The 17552-nt window shown below is 40.4% G+C and overlaps 1 protein-coding gene across 1 annotated transcript; it reads right to left on the bottom strand.

Annotated features, from left to right (window-relative positions):
- Positions 1 to 267: 267 nt before the first annotated feature.
- On the bottom strand, positions 268 to 9161 carry LOC119735303. Its single transcript, XM_038209002.1, has 7 exons — positions 9101 to 9161; positions 8024 to 8044; positions 6951 to 7208; positions 4667 to 4822; positions 4294 to 4327; positions 2843 to 2901; positions 268 to 2227 (listed from the first exon to the last, which is right to left on the bottom strand). Exons 1-7 carry the CDS (start codon positions 9159 to 9161, stop codon positions 2115 to 2117), a joined length of 702 nt encoding a protein of 233 aa, XP_038064930.1. The 3' UTR covers positions 268 to 2114.
- Positions 9162 to 17552: the final 8391 nt, after the last annotated feature.

The following is a 17552-nucleotide window of genomic DNA, read 5'->3' on the forward strand; positions in this document are numbered from 1 at the left end:
TAGCATGAAGTGCAAGAGGGGCGAAATTGCTGAATGAAATGTAGAATGGCTTAATCAAATGCGAAATAGACGAATGAAAGGATGAACGCCGATATGGAATGATGGACTCGCCGAATGGAATGATGAAATCGCCGAATGGAATGATGGAATTGCCGAATTGAATGATGAAATCGCCGAATGGAATGATGGAATCGCCGAATGGAATGATGGAATCGCCGAATGAAATGATGGAATCGCCGAGTGAAATGATGGAATCGCCAAATGGAATGATGAAATTGATTATGGAATGAAATCGAACTATAGAAGGCGGCTTTGGCGTTCCATATGGCCCATCTGCTGAACTCACTAACCGCGACCACGGCCAATCCACTGTCGCCTTCTCCGCTACAGCGATCGCCAGTACATACTGAAAAAATGCAGCCAAGCACCTCAAGAACAATAAGTTCAAGGGCAAAAATATATTCATCACAGATGATGTCACACCAAAAGTAAGATCCCAAACGGAAGGATCTAAGAGAAACCCATCTACGGCGTTTCCAGAACCAAGAGAGGGTCCACTTCGCATTTATCCCGTGGTCTGTTCCAGCAATATCCGATACAAGATACGTGATGGGCCCTTCAGATCATACCGTCTTGGGGGAGAAGCCCGAAACCCACGCCTCACTTGGTGATTAATATTATAATGCAGTTCCGTTACTTGTGTGTTTTCTGTGTTTTTGCTTTGTGTACTGGTGTGAGACAAACCATGAAGAATACATTTGGTTCATTCAACTGGCAAAGATGGGTCCTCCAAATATTGGTGAGTGAATGATGCGTTATTAATCAGCCATTAATGTTAATGCATTCCGACATAGATCAAGTGTACATTTTGATATTCGTTACAATAACTGTAATTTTATAATGAAGATGGGTTTTTAGATAATTTTAACAATAGCAATGATATTAAGCTGCTGCATTTTAATGCTCGTAGTCTACCAAGAAACATTTCAAGCATTGTTCAATATTTAAATATATTACAAAATAGTTTTGCAGTTATTGGAATATCTGAAACCTGGTTAAAGGATATACATGACTCCCTATACAAATACCTCATTACACTATTGAAGGTAACTGTAGACAAAACAAAAGAGGTGGTGGTGTTGCACTATATATGAAACCTGACCTAGCGTATACAAATCGCACTGACTTATGTCTTACTAATTCTGATATTGAATCATGTTTGATTGAACTTGTTAACGCAGGTAAAGCGAATATCATCGTTGGAATTGTTTATAAACCTCCTTGTGTGACATGTAATGACTTTATTGAAAGTGTTGATACAATATTATCACAAATAGATAATGAGAATAAATCGTGTTACATTATGAGCGATTCTAATATCAACTTAATGAAATGTGATACTGATAATAGCGTTCAAAGCTTCATGGATACCTTATTATCTCATTCTTTCTATGCTACCAACCAGGATTTCTACGGAAAGTGCAACTCTTATTGATAATATTTTTACCAGTGTTTATCAAACTCATCCTGCCGGTGTTTTGGTGACCGATATCAGTGACCATCTTCCTGTATTTTTAGTAATTGGAAACCTTAAATAAAGAAAGAGAGTAACCTGATCGCACATGTAAAAAGCGTGACTTTAACCACAATAATATTGACAATTATATTCATGACTTGAATGATACTGAATGGGATGAAATAACGTCATCAAATGATATTCATAGTATGTTCAATACATTTCTGTTACATGTTACACGAGGTAAAATGCCGTCATGATAAACTCAAATCCACTTGGTTAACTGACGGTATTTACCATTCAGTTAGGTGTAAAAATTATTTGTATAGAAAATTCAGGAAGAAACCTACTTCGCACAATAAATCTGTCTATACCTGCTACAAATATAACCTAAACTCTCTTATTTAATTTTCCACATAAAGTTATCTCCATTAAAAATTTAATGAGGTAAAATGCAACATTAAAGGTACTTGGAATGTAATTAATTCTCTTCTTAATAAGGGCAAACAAAATGCTAACCCTTCTCTTTTTAACCAAAACGGTACTAATCTTGCATCCTCGTGTGCTTCCCTTGCTCCATGCACGGTCCAATAGGAAATTAGACTTGTTCTTCGTTTTCATCTGTGGCCTGCAGGGCTGCGTTAGATGATGCACAATCATCGTACGCTGGTGGGGGCTCATCATCATTTTTGCCAGCATTAACATCCAATTCTAAAATTAAACACCGGATTTAGAAGATCTCGATCAGTTTCATGCAGGACTGTGCACATTCATGTCTAAATGTTGTTTAGCTGAATTTAATTTGATTGAGGGGTTATCAATATGTTGGTGTCATCGTAATAGCTTAACTGATGGGAATGTTTTACTTTTAGGTACTGCTGAGTTCTGTTTATGTTTTTATTGTTGATCAATATATCACTCACACTGTAAACGGCCCTGGACTTTGAGCCCAATTTTGAAGGGGCGAAAAAAAGCAAATCGCCACTGGATAATTGCTTTTGACAATGTTGCCCGTGACAACAGCAATTTTATGAGGACATTGAGTTCTTGAACCCATTAGGTGCCATCTGAGCCGACATCTAGTCAACATGCACTCTATAATTCGGACTAATAAGATGGACGTAATGGTTCTCCGGTAAAAAATATTGACTGGTTATCAGTTGCACTCTCTTCATCCTAATGAAAGTGGACTGAACATTTATGGAAATGCCGAGCAAAGTTTATACCAGTACCAATTCACGCAGACACACGGTTTAAAACTGGAATAACTAATTGCATATGGCAACGGAAGTTTGTCGTCTTTGGAAGCCAACAAAGCGGTCTTACCAGCTGCTTGCACGTAGCTTGGAGGTTCGTCGCACGAAGGGTTGAAAACCGCAACTGACCTGATTAGGCAAAAGAAAAGCATAAAACTAGCATCTTGCCACTTACGCCCAGCCAAGAATATGCACACCTTCCGTCCATTCATCAAACTAACCTGCTATCTAATCTGAACGATATTTCTGAGCCGCCTAAAGCAATCAAATTGTAGCTGAATATATAGGAAGATCAGTCATTCCCTTTGCTATAAGGAAAACAAAAATCCAATTGAAACCAGTTCAACTCGTTTCAACATTAATTTTCACCTAGGCTGCAGTCTTCGAAACAACTATTTGGACTAAGGGAGGCACAACCTAACCTGTCATGTTCGATCCAGCATGCTTCACAGATAGCTTTGGGGACAGGCAAGAGGTTCAGTGGAGTCGCTAGAGATCAGCCTACCTAGCCAGTGAGCCATCACTGCTATGCAGTCAGCAATTGTAACCAAGTCATTGTTTCCAAGAGTCAATTTTTGTTTTGTTGACAATGCTCATCGAGTCGGCGTCTTGAGTCAACAACACAGATTACGGCTTAATCATCTTTTCAGATGGTGGTATGCCTCGAGACCTCAGTGGGTACACACAGTCCGATAAGCTACTCTGCATGCATTCAGTTGGGTCCAACCGATGTTCCCAATACCTATTATGTTCCTAGTTCCCCCAAATCTGTAGGGTTAGGGTTAGAGTTTAGGGAACAAAGGCATTGGTTGGGGAACATAGGTTTTGGGGAACATATGTATGCAACCTATTCAGTAATCTTAGTTTCATCAGCATGTCAGTCGCCAGACAACATTCCGTGGAGGCAGCCATATAGATTTAAGAACCAGCCAGCCTTCCTTTCATTTTACATATTTCTGTGACGTCACACTGTTGTTAAAAAGGTAGGTAATATTACAAATCTACACTTTACTGTAGATTATTTTAAGAAGCTACAGTTGTTGTGAATAGTCTCTGCGAACAATTCCAGGTACAAACGGGACTCGCTAGAAATTTGAAGTAACATTCCACTTAAACATGTAAAGAAAAGGAAATGTCAACGGTACCTACAAATGTACTAATTTTGGGGTTTTAGTTTTCTAAAGAATCGAAATGTACCTGCTTTTAGCCTACTATTTAAGTCATTACAATTGTTACACAAACACTTCTCTTTGGATTTTTTTTTTATTTTCCGCGCCTTAATTTGAAATTTGTAATTTGTAAATTTTTTTTACTTTTTAAAATTTTATTTTTAGTTCATAAAAGTCATTGGCAGCTGGCAATTTATTTCTAAAGCACCCATGTTCCTTTTGCACCCGGTAAAAGATCGTTGTATTCAACGTTACAATTATCCTTTTAATTAATCTTAGTGTGATAGACACTGTTCCTGCATTAAAGACTCTTTGCTTTTTCTTCGTGCGAACCCGTCTATTTAGTACTTACGGATTTGGTTGTGGTCCATTCCTTCTCAACTCATCTGCAAAACGAGAAACATAAATATGTTCAGAAGGATGAGTGTGATTCATAATATTTTCATAACAGCTGTTTTTTAACACTTTTTAAAACATTTTTGACTATCTGGATATCGAAAACTTTGTTTTCTTTTTTTATCTTTTAGTAGTTTGGAAGTTATGTTCTGACAATATCTCCTTTGAATACAAAAACGTGTTCCAATGTTCGCATGCAAGACACATTTACCTGCAATCCGATGCAAGAAAAATTATCATCATGAAATATTTTAACCTTGGTCAATATATTCTGAGTTCAATATTTGGAGAATACCAAGTGGATGTTTCTTTTAATAAACTTGGCTTACTCCGAGGGCTGACCTTGCCACAGCTGAAGCACTTGCAGAAGTAACACATTGCAATGGCCAATGTCAGAAAGAAAATACCAGCAGACACGCTCACCGCGACTATGACCACCACTTTACTATCGGTTGGACCGTTGGGCTCAGGAGTCGGTATAGGTACTGTACACCGAAACAGTTTGGTAAACAAAATAGAGTGAATGAGTTTAATTAATCTTGCTATAATGGTCAGTCCACATATTCGGGATCCAAAATGCGAGCAATGTTGGTTCCCTTGTTAATACACCCGACCTGTGTATATTGCCATAAAAGTATAAATAATCAAACTACTGTTATTTTGTGAGTCAGATACTTTGGTTTTAATAATCAATCTTTGAGGTAGAAATCATTAAATAATGTTACCTGAATTTATAAAATCTAATATCAGAAGTAACAGGGACACGAAAAACAAATGGATCCCAAATGTACCGACTGAATCTATAATAAAGCGTGTTTTTTTTTCGATTATACATGGTGGGAGATTTAAAAGATACCATTAACCCTAAAAGGGCCGGGTTATTTTGACCATCTTTCAGCGGGGGGGGGGGGGGGGGGGGGGATTCAGCCCCCCTACCCCAAGATCTCGACCATCGAGTGACGAAAATTACATCGTTACATGCATAGAGCAACTCTTCATGAACATACCCAAGACATTTCATGACGATAGGTCAAAGTGTTTCGGAATTATGGCTAATTAATTATTCATATGTATGAATGGTAATTCTGGTCTGTGTACACGACGTATATGGGGACATTCAGTTTTCACGGCGCGTAGCGCCGAAAAAATTTCGCTGCGCGACAACCCCTTTTCCGATTTTTATATTTTTGGTGTCAAAAGATGCGCAAGGCTCGAGGTCAAAAAGTCATAACAGCTGGGGTGGCAAAAAAAAATATTTTAAAGGCTATCGCGGCAAAAAATCGAGGGGGGGGGGCTGGATTCCGCCCCCGGCCCTTTTAGGGTTAAGACAACATACATGTGTATCATTGTAGATGCATTGCTTTGTTCTCGTGTTCAGAAAGCTCAAAGGGTCGAAATTTTTTTTTTTTTAAAACGCTCAAACTTGAACCAGAATTAATCTCCTGGGTTAGAATTCAGACCAAATATTCATTACATAAAATACTTAATAATTTTCGACCGCTAAAGTATACCTTGGAAAATCCCAGTTTTTGAGTAAAATCCATATATCGATTTCCGGAAATCTTTGTGGAGACCCTGTGGAGAATTTTATTGCCTTTCCTATTTCGTAATCTAAAACGTACATCTGCAGATTTCGTAGTCTTCCACATTAATGTTTGTGTTTGACTTAAGTAGAGAACAACCAATTGTTTGTTGATTTGTACTTTTTGTACTTTTGTACTTGTTTTTGCAGCGCCTGTCATTGGTTTCGTATTATGTTGCTAAATGGGAACTGTCTAGTAGGAAAGGAATTCCCCTCATTGGTCCGATACGCGTGGGCTTTTACAACACATCCATCTTCGTCAACACCGGCAATCGTGGACCCCCCCCCCCATTGTCCCTAATCCTCATTCCTTTGTTTGTACAAAGGAATTATGATTAGGATTAAACAGCTGTTATTGCCTTGTGCACGAATTTCAATCTCGGACCTTTGGTCAATCGTGGACGTATTATTTTTGCCCTAGCCCTTTGGTCCACGATTGCCGGTGTTACCATACTAACACACACTAGCACCCATCTTTGTAAACACCAGATTCGTGGACCCCAACTGTCCCTAATCCTCATTCCTTTGTTTGTACTCTTACTTTTTGGCAACAGCTCTCATTGGTTTTGTGGACGAATTTCAATCGTGGACTATCGGTCAATGTGGTCGTATTGTTTGTGTCCTAACCCTTTTGTCATCGGTCCACGATTGCTGGTGTTTACATACTCATACACATCCAGTGGTGTTTTACTATATTCGCCCAAGTATGTATTTTCCTGCAATCGGGAACCCCCTATTGTCCCTCTTGTTAACTTTTTAGGAAGACCTCCCATATGTTTTATACACGAATCCAAACTAAGGACCTCTCGGGCATTGGCGACCCCATTATCCTCTATTGAGGATTTTCTATCGTTCATCATCATCATCTATCTTTTGTTTATACATTGTACTCAACTTTTTGGCAACAGCTACCGTTGGTTTGGTACACGTTTTCTAAACCAGGACTTTCACTATTTGAATCCTGTCCCCAATTACTCGATGATGCTTCACATGTGTGCCCTCAATTCAAACCAAGTAGCATACACACTTACCGATGTCAACAAAAGACGAGGAACTGCACACTTTGTCCCGACAGTATCGACAATCGAAGCGGTCAGTGGAAATCGGGTCGGAGTACAGGAACTCCCCGTCACGCTGAATGCAGTCCAGGTCTGGCCTCAGACTCACAACTTCCCATGTGGGTGCGCCAAGCTTCCCCTCAAGTCCTAGGCAGGTTCCGGCGTCGTCGTCTTCCGGTATACCGCTGATGACAAACTTGCCTTCTGACTGGATGTATATCACGGTTATACCTGACAAGAGGTTAGTTTGATATGCTGTTATCTACTGACCTTTTTCTTCGTTTTAAGAGCCTTGTGTTTATCAAAAGTTCTGTATCATTTTTATTAAGATAAATGATTTTATTTTTTTCTTAAATATATATTGAGAGTAACATGAGACTCGTGACTGTTTTACTCATATACAACAATGCCTAGTTTGCCTTCCAAACGAAAATTGAAAAACGCACAAACGCACACACGTGTTTAGTCTAAGGTGGCATATTATGATAAATCGCTAAATATAATGTTGTTATGTAGCCTGGAATGGGCCCAATTGTATAATATAAACGTCCACACAACCATCCTTTAAAACATGGGACTTTTTAAATGTATTCTTGCGAGAACCAAGCGACAACGAATTTCGGGTTCACAAAAAAATCGAGCCGGATCGACGGTGCTAGTTGTGAGTCCAGCCGCATAGTGGACGTATTCTGCGGACGTGTAAGAAACAGCATTAGTGTGTTGGTACTGTGTGTATCTAATGTAATACACACAAGGTGTATCGTACATTGAATGAGAACGATCGTAAATTGAATGAAAACGACAGGAAATACGTATGCGTACTCCACCGCGTCCGTTGTAAAAAAAGCTTTTTAGGTTAGATTCCGTTCAACTGGACCTGTGAAAAGTGTATGTTAACAATCCAATTCAGCCCGTAATATCCCTTTAACATGAATTGTTTTAACCTGTCACATTATTAGTTAAACAAATATTGCTTGTGAAATGCGATTAAAGCACATTCAAATAATCATACACAAGCCGTAATACACCAAGATCAATACACTTACCCATTATAAACGGGCTTGCAGCTGTAGTGTAACAGATATGGAAGGGAACAAAAGTGCAAAGAATTGTTAGAGGTTGATTAGCAAATTGGATTAGTTTGCAGCTGGTGACAAGACGCTTACTCGGAGAGTGATTGATGGGGAGGGGCTTTACTCAATCGGACCAGCAGGGGAACTGCTTAAGCAGTATGTATTTTTGCGTATTCACAAGAATAATGCATGGTGTTTTTTTACGAGCATTTCTCGCATGAAACTATTTCTCGCATGAAACCATTTGTTCCTGGTTATCTTTGGCGTGAATAAACAATAAACCCTATGACCTGAACCCAAGTCCTCAAACGGTTTCGTAAACAAAGCGGGGACACAGTTCGAGAAGCAAGTTCAAATAACGGAACAAGGGAACCACTGGTCCTCCTAAGTACAGGTTTCCGAGGTTACTCTAACACTTGTATCATTTACATTCCAATCAAAAGATACTTCCATTTCGTCACAGAAAGTTAATGGGCTCTACATGTATAGTAAATTCCAATTTCGAATTCCCACCAACATTATTTCACTTGGTGAATATTTACTTGGTGCTTTGTATTTTACGAATGTAGGCTTCTAAATCGTCCAAGTTTCGGGAAATTCGTCTCATTTTGGAGATTAACGTTGAACCGGAAATGCAATTTGATATTGCTATCTATCTGATAATGTCTGATATTGCTTTGAATTGTGACACAACTCGAAATGGCTTATTGTTAGTCTGAACATAGATTCAAAATGGCGAGTCATTTTAAGTCTGATCCCGTGCAGCGAGTGCATTGGTCAGAATGACGAGTGACGTATTGATCAAGCTAGTTTAAATAATCTGCGTGTGTATATCATATTCCAATAGGGTGCTGGTTAATAGCGTGACGCATGGGTGTGCAGGTAGTCTTTCGGCAAGGCCACCGTGGCTTAGTAGAGCGGCGAATCAGCGAAATCACGACGCGACTGGAGCAAACACAAAGCCAGCGTTCGCGAGTGGCGAAGCCTAGAGGCCTTTTCACAGCCTTGACTCCAGGGGCGCGTGCGCGTTCCTTCGTTCCTTACACTAACCCCTGGCCGTGATGATGACGTAAGTGACGCTGACTGGCGGGCATTTCGAAGATGCGGGCATTTCGAAGATTGCCCGCCGGGCGCGCAAGTAATGCGCTCGCGTGCTTTGCACGTCTCGTCACGTACGAATATTCAAAACTGCGCGATGCCTGTACGTTATGGATTATGGCAGCCTCGTTTTTTGCTAACCCCCCCCCTGTATCTGCAGTTGTAAAGGGACGAAAGGGGTACGTTTCTTTAAAACAAATCTTTGCTAAAAAACACAATGTCCTAACCTTATGTTTGAAAGCATTGATTTTTCAAAAACACAACTTTCAACATTTTTAAGATGGCGTCGGCGCGTAAAACGGGTAAACTGCAGTCCTAATTATAATGTACCGTATTTCCGCATATTTAAATTACACAATTCCAGGGGTTACGATCGCGCAAGGCATGATGGAAAACAACATGGTGCTGCAAGATCGTACCCACGGGGACGAGGTTGGCCTTTTCAAACTTGATTTAGGCGCGTGCGCGCGTGCGCGCGGGTCCGGGTAGTAGCCATGCGCGATTTATAAGGCTAATGATTGGTTGGAATTTTGCTACCCTTTTAGGGTAGACTTGGCCAAGTCTGGGTTGCGCTCGGTCTGTGCCTATAGTAAATCCACTCGCAGCGCTTACCGCATACGTCCTAACAGTACATAACGCGCGCCCTCATGCGTCGAATCCGGACCATCATGTTAAAAACGTACATGTACATGTTATTTTCAAGTGATGCAGCAACCCCAACCTCGTCCCCAGGGTGTCGAGCAGAACGCGCCCACCACTACCTGCTCTCTCACCCTGGTATTGGATCATTTGCATGTGCAAGATTTTTGAACACGTATGCAAATGAGGAACAGTCTGGTGCCTGGATATGCGTTACACATTAGCGTTTGTTTTTGTATGCGGTGTCTGGGGTAAAAACAGAGTCAATTCGTAGCAGCGCGAGCACGGCGTGAGTTACGAAAACACGATTTTTGAAATCAAACTGTAACGATCTTATCGAGACAACATGCAGTATAATTATTTCATATTAATATGAGCAAATTGGAAAGGAAATTAGTATTTTCGAGAAGGCGTGGACGAATGATCGCGAAACACGTACTGCACGTTGTAAGAATAATAGCACCAAATACACGATATAAATCCATTACTAGCCAATTGGGGTATCCAATCAGGATACAAGAAGAAAGTTTCCTATCCATGGTTTACTATTGGAAACGCGGTTGGAAATAAAGTAAGCACTGGGGACGAGGTTGCAGCAACCCAGACTTGGTCAATCTGCCAAGCGTACGCGCTGGTTTGTTCCACGTTTGAAAACAGTCTATGGAAATTAATTCTCGATGTGATTGTCCTCTACCGATTTCGGTAGAAACCAATCATATCACAGTATTTCAGGTAATGAGCGTTTTTATTCTTAAAAACGCGTGCAGATTGTTTTGATATTATTCCTCACAGGCAATCAGCGTTGTCTCCGTATTCGCGCAGCCAAAGTTTCGTGGAGAACGCACACGCATCCCATAGTGAGGAGTAGAAACAGATACACACACGCGTACGTTCGAAAGCTTTGAAACGGCTCTGGGTACCTGGTCGCAACATCTTTTACAGGTTAACCCCAATAAAAATTCCCTTTTGTTTTGAATGACATTTGAATGTCATATTCTTTATCAATTCAATCCAAGAGCAGCTGATCTTAGCATTATCATCCCAATATAATGTGTTTGAAATCTACAATTAACATTACGTTTTTAAACATTTGCAGATTGTTATCCAGCCTTTCATACCTACTGAAAATAATAAACGAGTCTTCAAAAATTGGTTAATTTGATTGGCCAAGCGATGTTGCTGCATATGCATAGAGATGGTGTTGCATATGCATCGATGAATACGTGCGCGTTCACGCGAGGGGGGGGGCGGTGCTGATGGCAGATTGATCAAGTCAGAATTGCTAACTTTTGCACCACATGTATGCACATGCTCTGCAATACATGCACACACATATGTACGTGTAATACGCGTGTTGTACAATGTACATACAGTGTGTGCGCATTGTTATATGGCACTGAAGTGGAACGCGCGCTGAAGTGTACCTTGTCGGGCATCTGGGAAGGCGTAAACTAAGTGATTTTCGCTACTTTTTTTTCTTTTAAGATTCCGACTTAAGGCAATTCCGACTTGAGTCAAGTCTATTTTAGGGTAGTAAAAATCGAGAAATAAAGAAAAACCTGACTAGTCTTCGCTCCAGTTACTTCGCGGCTTTGCCGCTCCGTCTAATAATAAGGGAATAAATGAGTGCTCCGGAGGTTTTTATCACTCTGTTTAAGACTGCTTATAGAGTCTGGGTGCTGATAATTACCCGAGCAGAGTGATAAATACCGACCAAGCACATATTTATTCCCATTCATAAATACCTTTTCGGTAATAAACTATAAAATAATTCGTTCAAAAAATCCTAATTTTCACTTTATGCTTTTTGAAACATCCCTCTAGCAAAATAATGGAGTGTTCAGCTGGCGAGTAAGACCAAGTTCGCGAAAGGACTATAGTTGACCAATGGTTAACTAACGTTTGCCCGAACTCTGTCTAGTCGACGGTGGTTGACTACGCTAGTCGACTATTTGGAACCAGCTGACTGGGGTTGGTTGCTTCGCTGGTAACCAAACGCTAGCAGAGAGCCAGGATCCAGAAGTTTTGCGATGACATTTTGACCAGCGTTTGACTAGAGACGTTTGCACGTTGCTATCAGTGCGCAGGCGTAAGGTGCGTCACAAATCAACCACTAGTCGACTAATGGTCCTTGCCCGAACTTGGCCTAAGATGTAAACAACCCTTCTATGGAGATTGACTCGCGCGTAGCATGTTCTGCGCGATGTCGCGCAGCACGCACCTGGGGCTTTGCGTTTTGAATTTAGAACTAAAAAATGTTGACTCGCTGGTAGTGTTGCGCATGCCTACGTGAGGATTGTGAACGTTCAACCAATGAAACGGTAAGAGGCACTGGAATTTTAGGAGTCCACATTTTATTGTGACACTGGGAAAGTGTTTAAGACCAGCTAGACATGTCTTTATCATCCGTTTAAGACCGGCCACGTGACGGGCTCTCGACCAATAGGAATAGCTAAACTGTCTGAGGTATTTATGAATGTCAGTTAAAGCCACATTAGCCTTGGCGAAAGGCTAGTGTGCAGGAGAAGCAGGCGATAAAAGTACGAGGCCGTTGCCTGCCTGTCTTCTAATACATGTGTTTGTTATTAGGTCGGATCTCCAGTCTGATTTATCTTACGTTATGACTTACGGTTCATTCGCACGTCCACAGCCAAATAAGGACTGGAGCCAAGTCTGTTAGTTGCATACACTGCTACTTGGTAAGGGGTGTCAAATTGAAGGTCTAACATCTGCATGGAAAATTGATAACGATGGTATCGGACCCAGGCATGTGGGTCGAACTCTTCAGGAATCTTGCGAATGTTGACCCAAAAGTCCTCGTACTTCTCGCCTCCGTCATACCCCCACTGCCAACTGACATAGATTGTCGTACTTGATACGCGCACCCGCAGTACCTTTGGCGGCTCAGGTTTTCCTACACGTTCAGGAAAAAAATAAAACAGAGTGAATCTGATGCCCATTTTGATAAAAAAATACTTGTATTTCAGTAAGCGCTCCGTTAACAAATACAGGATGTCCCACAAAAAATGTCCATCTGAAGGGTTCACAGAATTATCGTTATTTATGGGGAAAAATTCAAGTTCAACTATAGAACTAATTGATAAGCCGAAACATTTTTCTTTCTTGTGTGGAGTTTTTGTTGGATTCGGTTCAGTGGTTTTGAAACAAAGGCCATTAATGTAACACTAGACCATGTTGCCCCATTCTAAGTGTGACAATACAGGGTGTCCCAAACAAATTGTCCCTCTCAGGGTTGTAGCAGTATTTAGAAACAATGGAAAGTTATTTCTACTTTTCTTACAAAATCGTCAGGCTTATTATTTGTATGGCTTACTATTTTTTTTAATTTCCAGACGATGCGGTTCACCGGTTTTCCAAATAAAGGCTATTGAGTAACACAGTACAATTTTGCACCAATCAAAGTTGAACATTTAACTAATAAGTTGGTTTTTTGATTAAATTACTAAACTAAACAAGGAATAGTATTGTTGACATTTCTCATATGTGACTGTGGCCATGTGTTTTGTGTATCTTCTTTAATTATAATAAATGAGTGTCTCAAACACCTGTTAAAACAGTTCAACGTGATTTAGGTCATTCAGGCAGGGGTGGGCCTGAGAAAACAGAAACACATTATGTACGCTCTCAATGTATGTATTGTCAAACTTGGAATGGTGCAAAATGGACTGGTGTTACATGTATGGCCTTTGTCTCAAAACCATTGAACCGAATCCTACAAAAAACTTCACACAAGAAAGGAAATATTTGGGCGCATCGATAATAATATTAAATTAGATTTTCTCCCATAATTTACGAGAATTCTGTACACCGTCCAGAGGGACATATATTGTTGGGACACCCTGTACAACGTCCCGTACAGGAGCCGACTGAAATAAAAAAATATTGGGCTAAGACAATGATCCAGAATCCGGGCTTTATTTTAATGTATACTTTTTTCAGGGTCAAAATGATATATATTTTAGGCAATGTTTTCGTGTCTAACTGACTCGGAAAATGACATAGGGAAGTGTCAGTTTAACCCTTTAAAGGATCAGGTCAATTAAGATCTGAATGCAGTGTCCAATTTGAACGGATCACTCTTTCTGGTGGTTTACCTTATTTCAATAGGGGGCGTTGTTCAAATTCGACGATTATTGATACTAGATTACAGAATGGTGTACCGTATTTTGAACAGGCGGACATTATCATTTTCATTTGGGTGTCACAGCAGGGTGGGGGGTCGACTTTTTGTTAGGAAATTGTATGATATATATATATATATATATATATATTTTTTTGACAGAGCTGGGGGGGGGAGGTTGACCACCAAACCCCCCTCTGGATCCGCGCCTGATACGAAATGAGGCTAATCGAACGCCGCGGTGTATCTTGCCTTGGCATTGTTGAAGGTTACTTTAAATTGTAAACAAACCCTGGTATACTGTCGTCTGCTTCACTTGCACATTACGTTTTATCACTGTAACATGATCAATAATCGCTGAAATCGGAGGATATGCTCTGAATTATTATTTATTACTATATCCAGCAATATTTGTGTCACACATCTCTCAACTATACTCACTTCGTATTCCAAATTCTGACATCTTTAACCTTCATATCCATGAAATCGTCCGGTGACGTCACACACACCAGGGTAGCCACCAGAGACCCGTTCGCGAGCTAGGGTCGGGCAGTGGTGTATGACACCGAGCAGACACGATGATCACGTGATGGCTAATCGAACTGGTTCGTGTAAGTTTTACTTAGACGTGTGAGCTAAACGAACTCACCCTAAATCATTCATCTTCAAACCCAAAATAATAAGTGGTGACAAAGGACACATTTGAAATTAATTTACCTGTTTCTGTCAGTTGTATTTCATGGTCGACAAATGTACCGATGCCGTTGGCAGCCCTGCACCTGTACATCCCATAATCGGTGCTGGAATTCACTGGATTGATGATCAAATGACTTTCGACGGTATGTCCGATATTCTGATCAAAATAAAAGCGGTTCTCCACTGATACTCGTTCGGGGTCCGTGTCTTCGGTTATATTGTCGCCGTTTGGACCGTACCAAGTGACTGTAGCGCGGGGATCGCTTCGGGCGAGGCATTCTATGGTCGCCGTGTAAGTGTCGTTCGCACCAATCCACGTCCTGTCATTGTTGGTAATTATGGGCCCATCTTTGGAGGAAAATTAAGATAAACATATCATGTATACACGGATGCAGGAACAAAGTCCGATCAATGGCTATTCTGAATCAATTGAAGTGGGATAAAGGACCAACCGTATTGGACGTGTCTTGTATTGCTGTTTGCATATTAATGATAATAATAATAATAGTGATATAATAATAATAATTACCGGCAATGGGGGTAATAGGGAGACTTTCCCATAGACTTGTGCACAAAAATGTTCCGACTTAAATGTGCCCTAACCCAATATTCCCTGATCCTTTTCCCACGAATTTCGGTATTTTTACTAATTAGACCACGAGCAACAAATATAACCCAATTGCGACACCAAACTTTTGTCTCTAAAGGGGGGCTGCGCCAATAGGGAGACACCTAGGTGTCTCCCTATTAAGCCCGTGTCTCCCTACTACCGAATTTTCTACGCTAACGTGTCTCCCTAATAGTACAATTGTAGGAATAATGACACTTATATAGCGCTTTACACAAAATGTAAATGTAATGTAATTTTTTTTAAATCTATAAAAGGGTGAGGTAATTTACAAAAGAATCTTAAATTCCTACCTAAGAAACACGAAATTTCCATGAAAAGTACAAAAAGTTACAAGTCAGACTTACAAGTTATCAGACTTAAAACAGTAAAAGATAAAGATGTGACATAAAACTTCAAAAACAAGTAAGAGGGCTTTAGCGGACGATATAATACTGAAAAGGAATATATTGTTTAAAAAATGCGTGTATTTTTCAGGCCAAAAAAAAGTCTCCGGTTTCTGGTATGCGCGCGCGTCGCCGTGGCCTTGCGTGTCGGCAAAACGAAAAAGTTTTTTGTAATGAAAAATGATGACTCAAAACCGCCAAACTCACTGGTTTGACTGGAATCCTGCTGCTGCACAATTTTAACGTGTTTTTAGATGGGTTTATGATCGAAAATAAGCTTCATGTGGGCTCTCCGCGACTCACATATATTTGCACTAAAGTTTAGTTGGGCACCATTTGCAGTCATCAGTCGACATTTGAGGCAAAAAAAATCAGGTAAAAAAAAAAGCCGCGTCGCCGCACCACTTTTTGGGCAAGCTCCATACCAGGAACCGGAGACTTAGTTTTTGGCCTTACACCGTGCTTACATTATTTTCTAAGAACACCATAAACGGCACCTCGTTGAGTCTGGAACTATTACTTAACAGTAAAATCCGTTGTCTTATCTTTCTTAAGCTTTGGCATATAATGAATTTCCTTATCCTCGAATTGATGTCCCAAGCTGCCAAAAGCACATAGGTACAGCCCGATAGTCCGAAGGTTCGATTGTCCGAAGGTTCTTTAGTCCGTAGGGACTCATTAGTCCCGGTAGGGTTTGATAGTCCGAATTGACAATAAGGTTCGATAGTCCGAATTGACAATAAGGTTCGATAGTCCGAATTGACAATAAGGTTCGATAGTCCGAATGGGCAATACGGTACACTTCGGTTATCGGACCTTACTGTTGATTCGGACTAAAGAACCTTCGGACTATAGGACCTTCGGACTATCGGGCGGCCCCCAAATTCATATAGTTTGTCAAACCACGAGGGCCCTATGTTTATATCAAAGATGATAGTCATCAAAATTTATGAGAACTATTCACTCAAAAAATCAGCTAAATAAAGTGAATACTTTTAGAATCCATTCATTTAATTAGTTTATTAGAGCGTTTTCCTTAACAAAGCACCGTGCATTGTATCATGCCTTTGTTTTGCGTCTGAGGACTTCGAACCTGCGATAACAATATACCCCGAGGGCCTGAGGCCACGTCCTCGGAATGATTTCGTATACAAACCATATGGAAATACAAAAACAATGTAAGCCCATGAGGGTCCTTTGCAGTATAGTAAAAAAAAAAATCAAAAAAAAAAATCGGTATGTACACGAATGTAAGTTGGGGGTTATACAAATGTACTCACAAAGGAGTGGTAAAGGCATCCAATCCGAAAATGTTGTGGGTTGCCAATAGTTTGATGTCCAAGAGATGCTCCCAACACATGCGTAATAGCCGGCCTGGTTCCCAGACACCCTTGTTAGGGTCAAATTGTGGCTGCCTTCTACGTATGTCGGTTCGGTTAGAGTACTTATCCCATAAAGATTGTGCTCCCACTCAATCCATACAGAGAGGTCAGGGTTGTCGCTGTTGATGGTGCAGGTCAACGTGACGTTGCTGCCCTCAATAATAGTACCCCCTGGGGAGCTGGTCACGGAAAGTGCCCAATCTGTGCAGAAACAATAAAAAAGATAAATCACTATAACGATAACGGAGCCTATTATAGCTTAGTTCGATATTTGATATTCAATAGCCCTGTCTGTACAGCGAATATGGCTGTTGCCAGTTTTATATTTTTAGGGCTTATGTTCGATGTTTAATTGCATTTGTAAATTTAACATGGATGTCACTAGTTTGATACTGGGTTTTTGAGATTTTATTCCATATTTGAAAAAAAGTCCACTTCCCCTCATTTTGTATAAAAATAAAGAAGACATGTTAATAATTGGTATACAGACATTCACTGTAAATCAGAGAGCACATTTTGTTGTACTGAGAAT

This window comes from Patiria miniata, unplaced genomic scaffold (genome assembly GCF_015706575.1).
Source record: "Patiria miniata isolate m_02_andy unplaced genomic scaffold, ASM1570657v1 HiC_scaffold_29, whole genome shotgun sequence".
NCBI classification, from domain to species: domain Eukaryota; kingdom Metazoa; phylum Echinodermata; class Asteroidea; order Valvatida; family Asterinidae; genus Patiria; species Patiria miniata.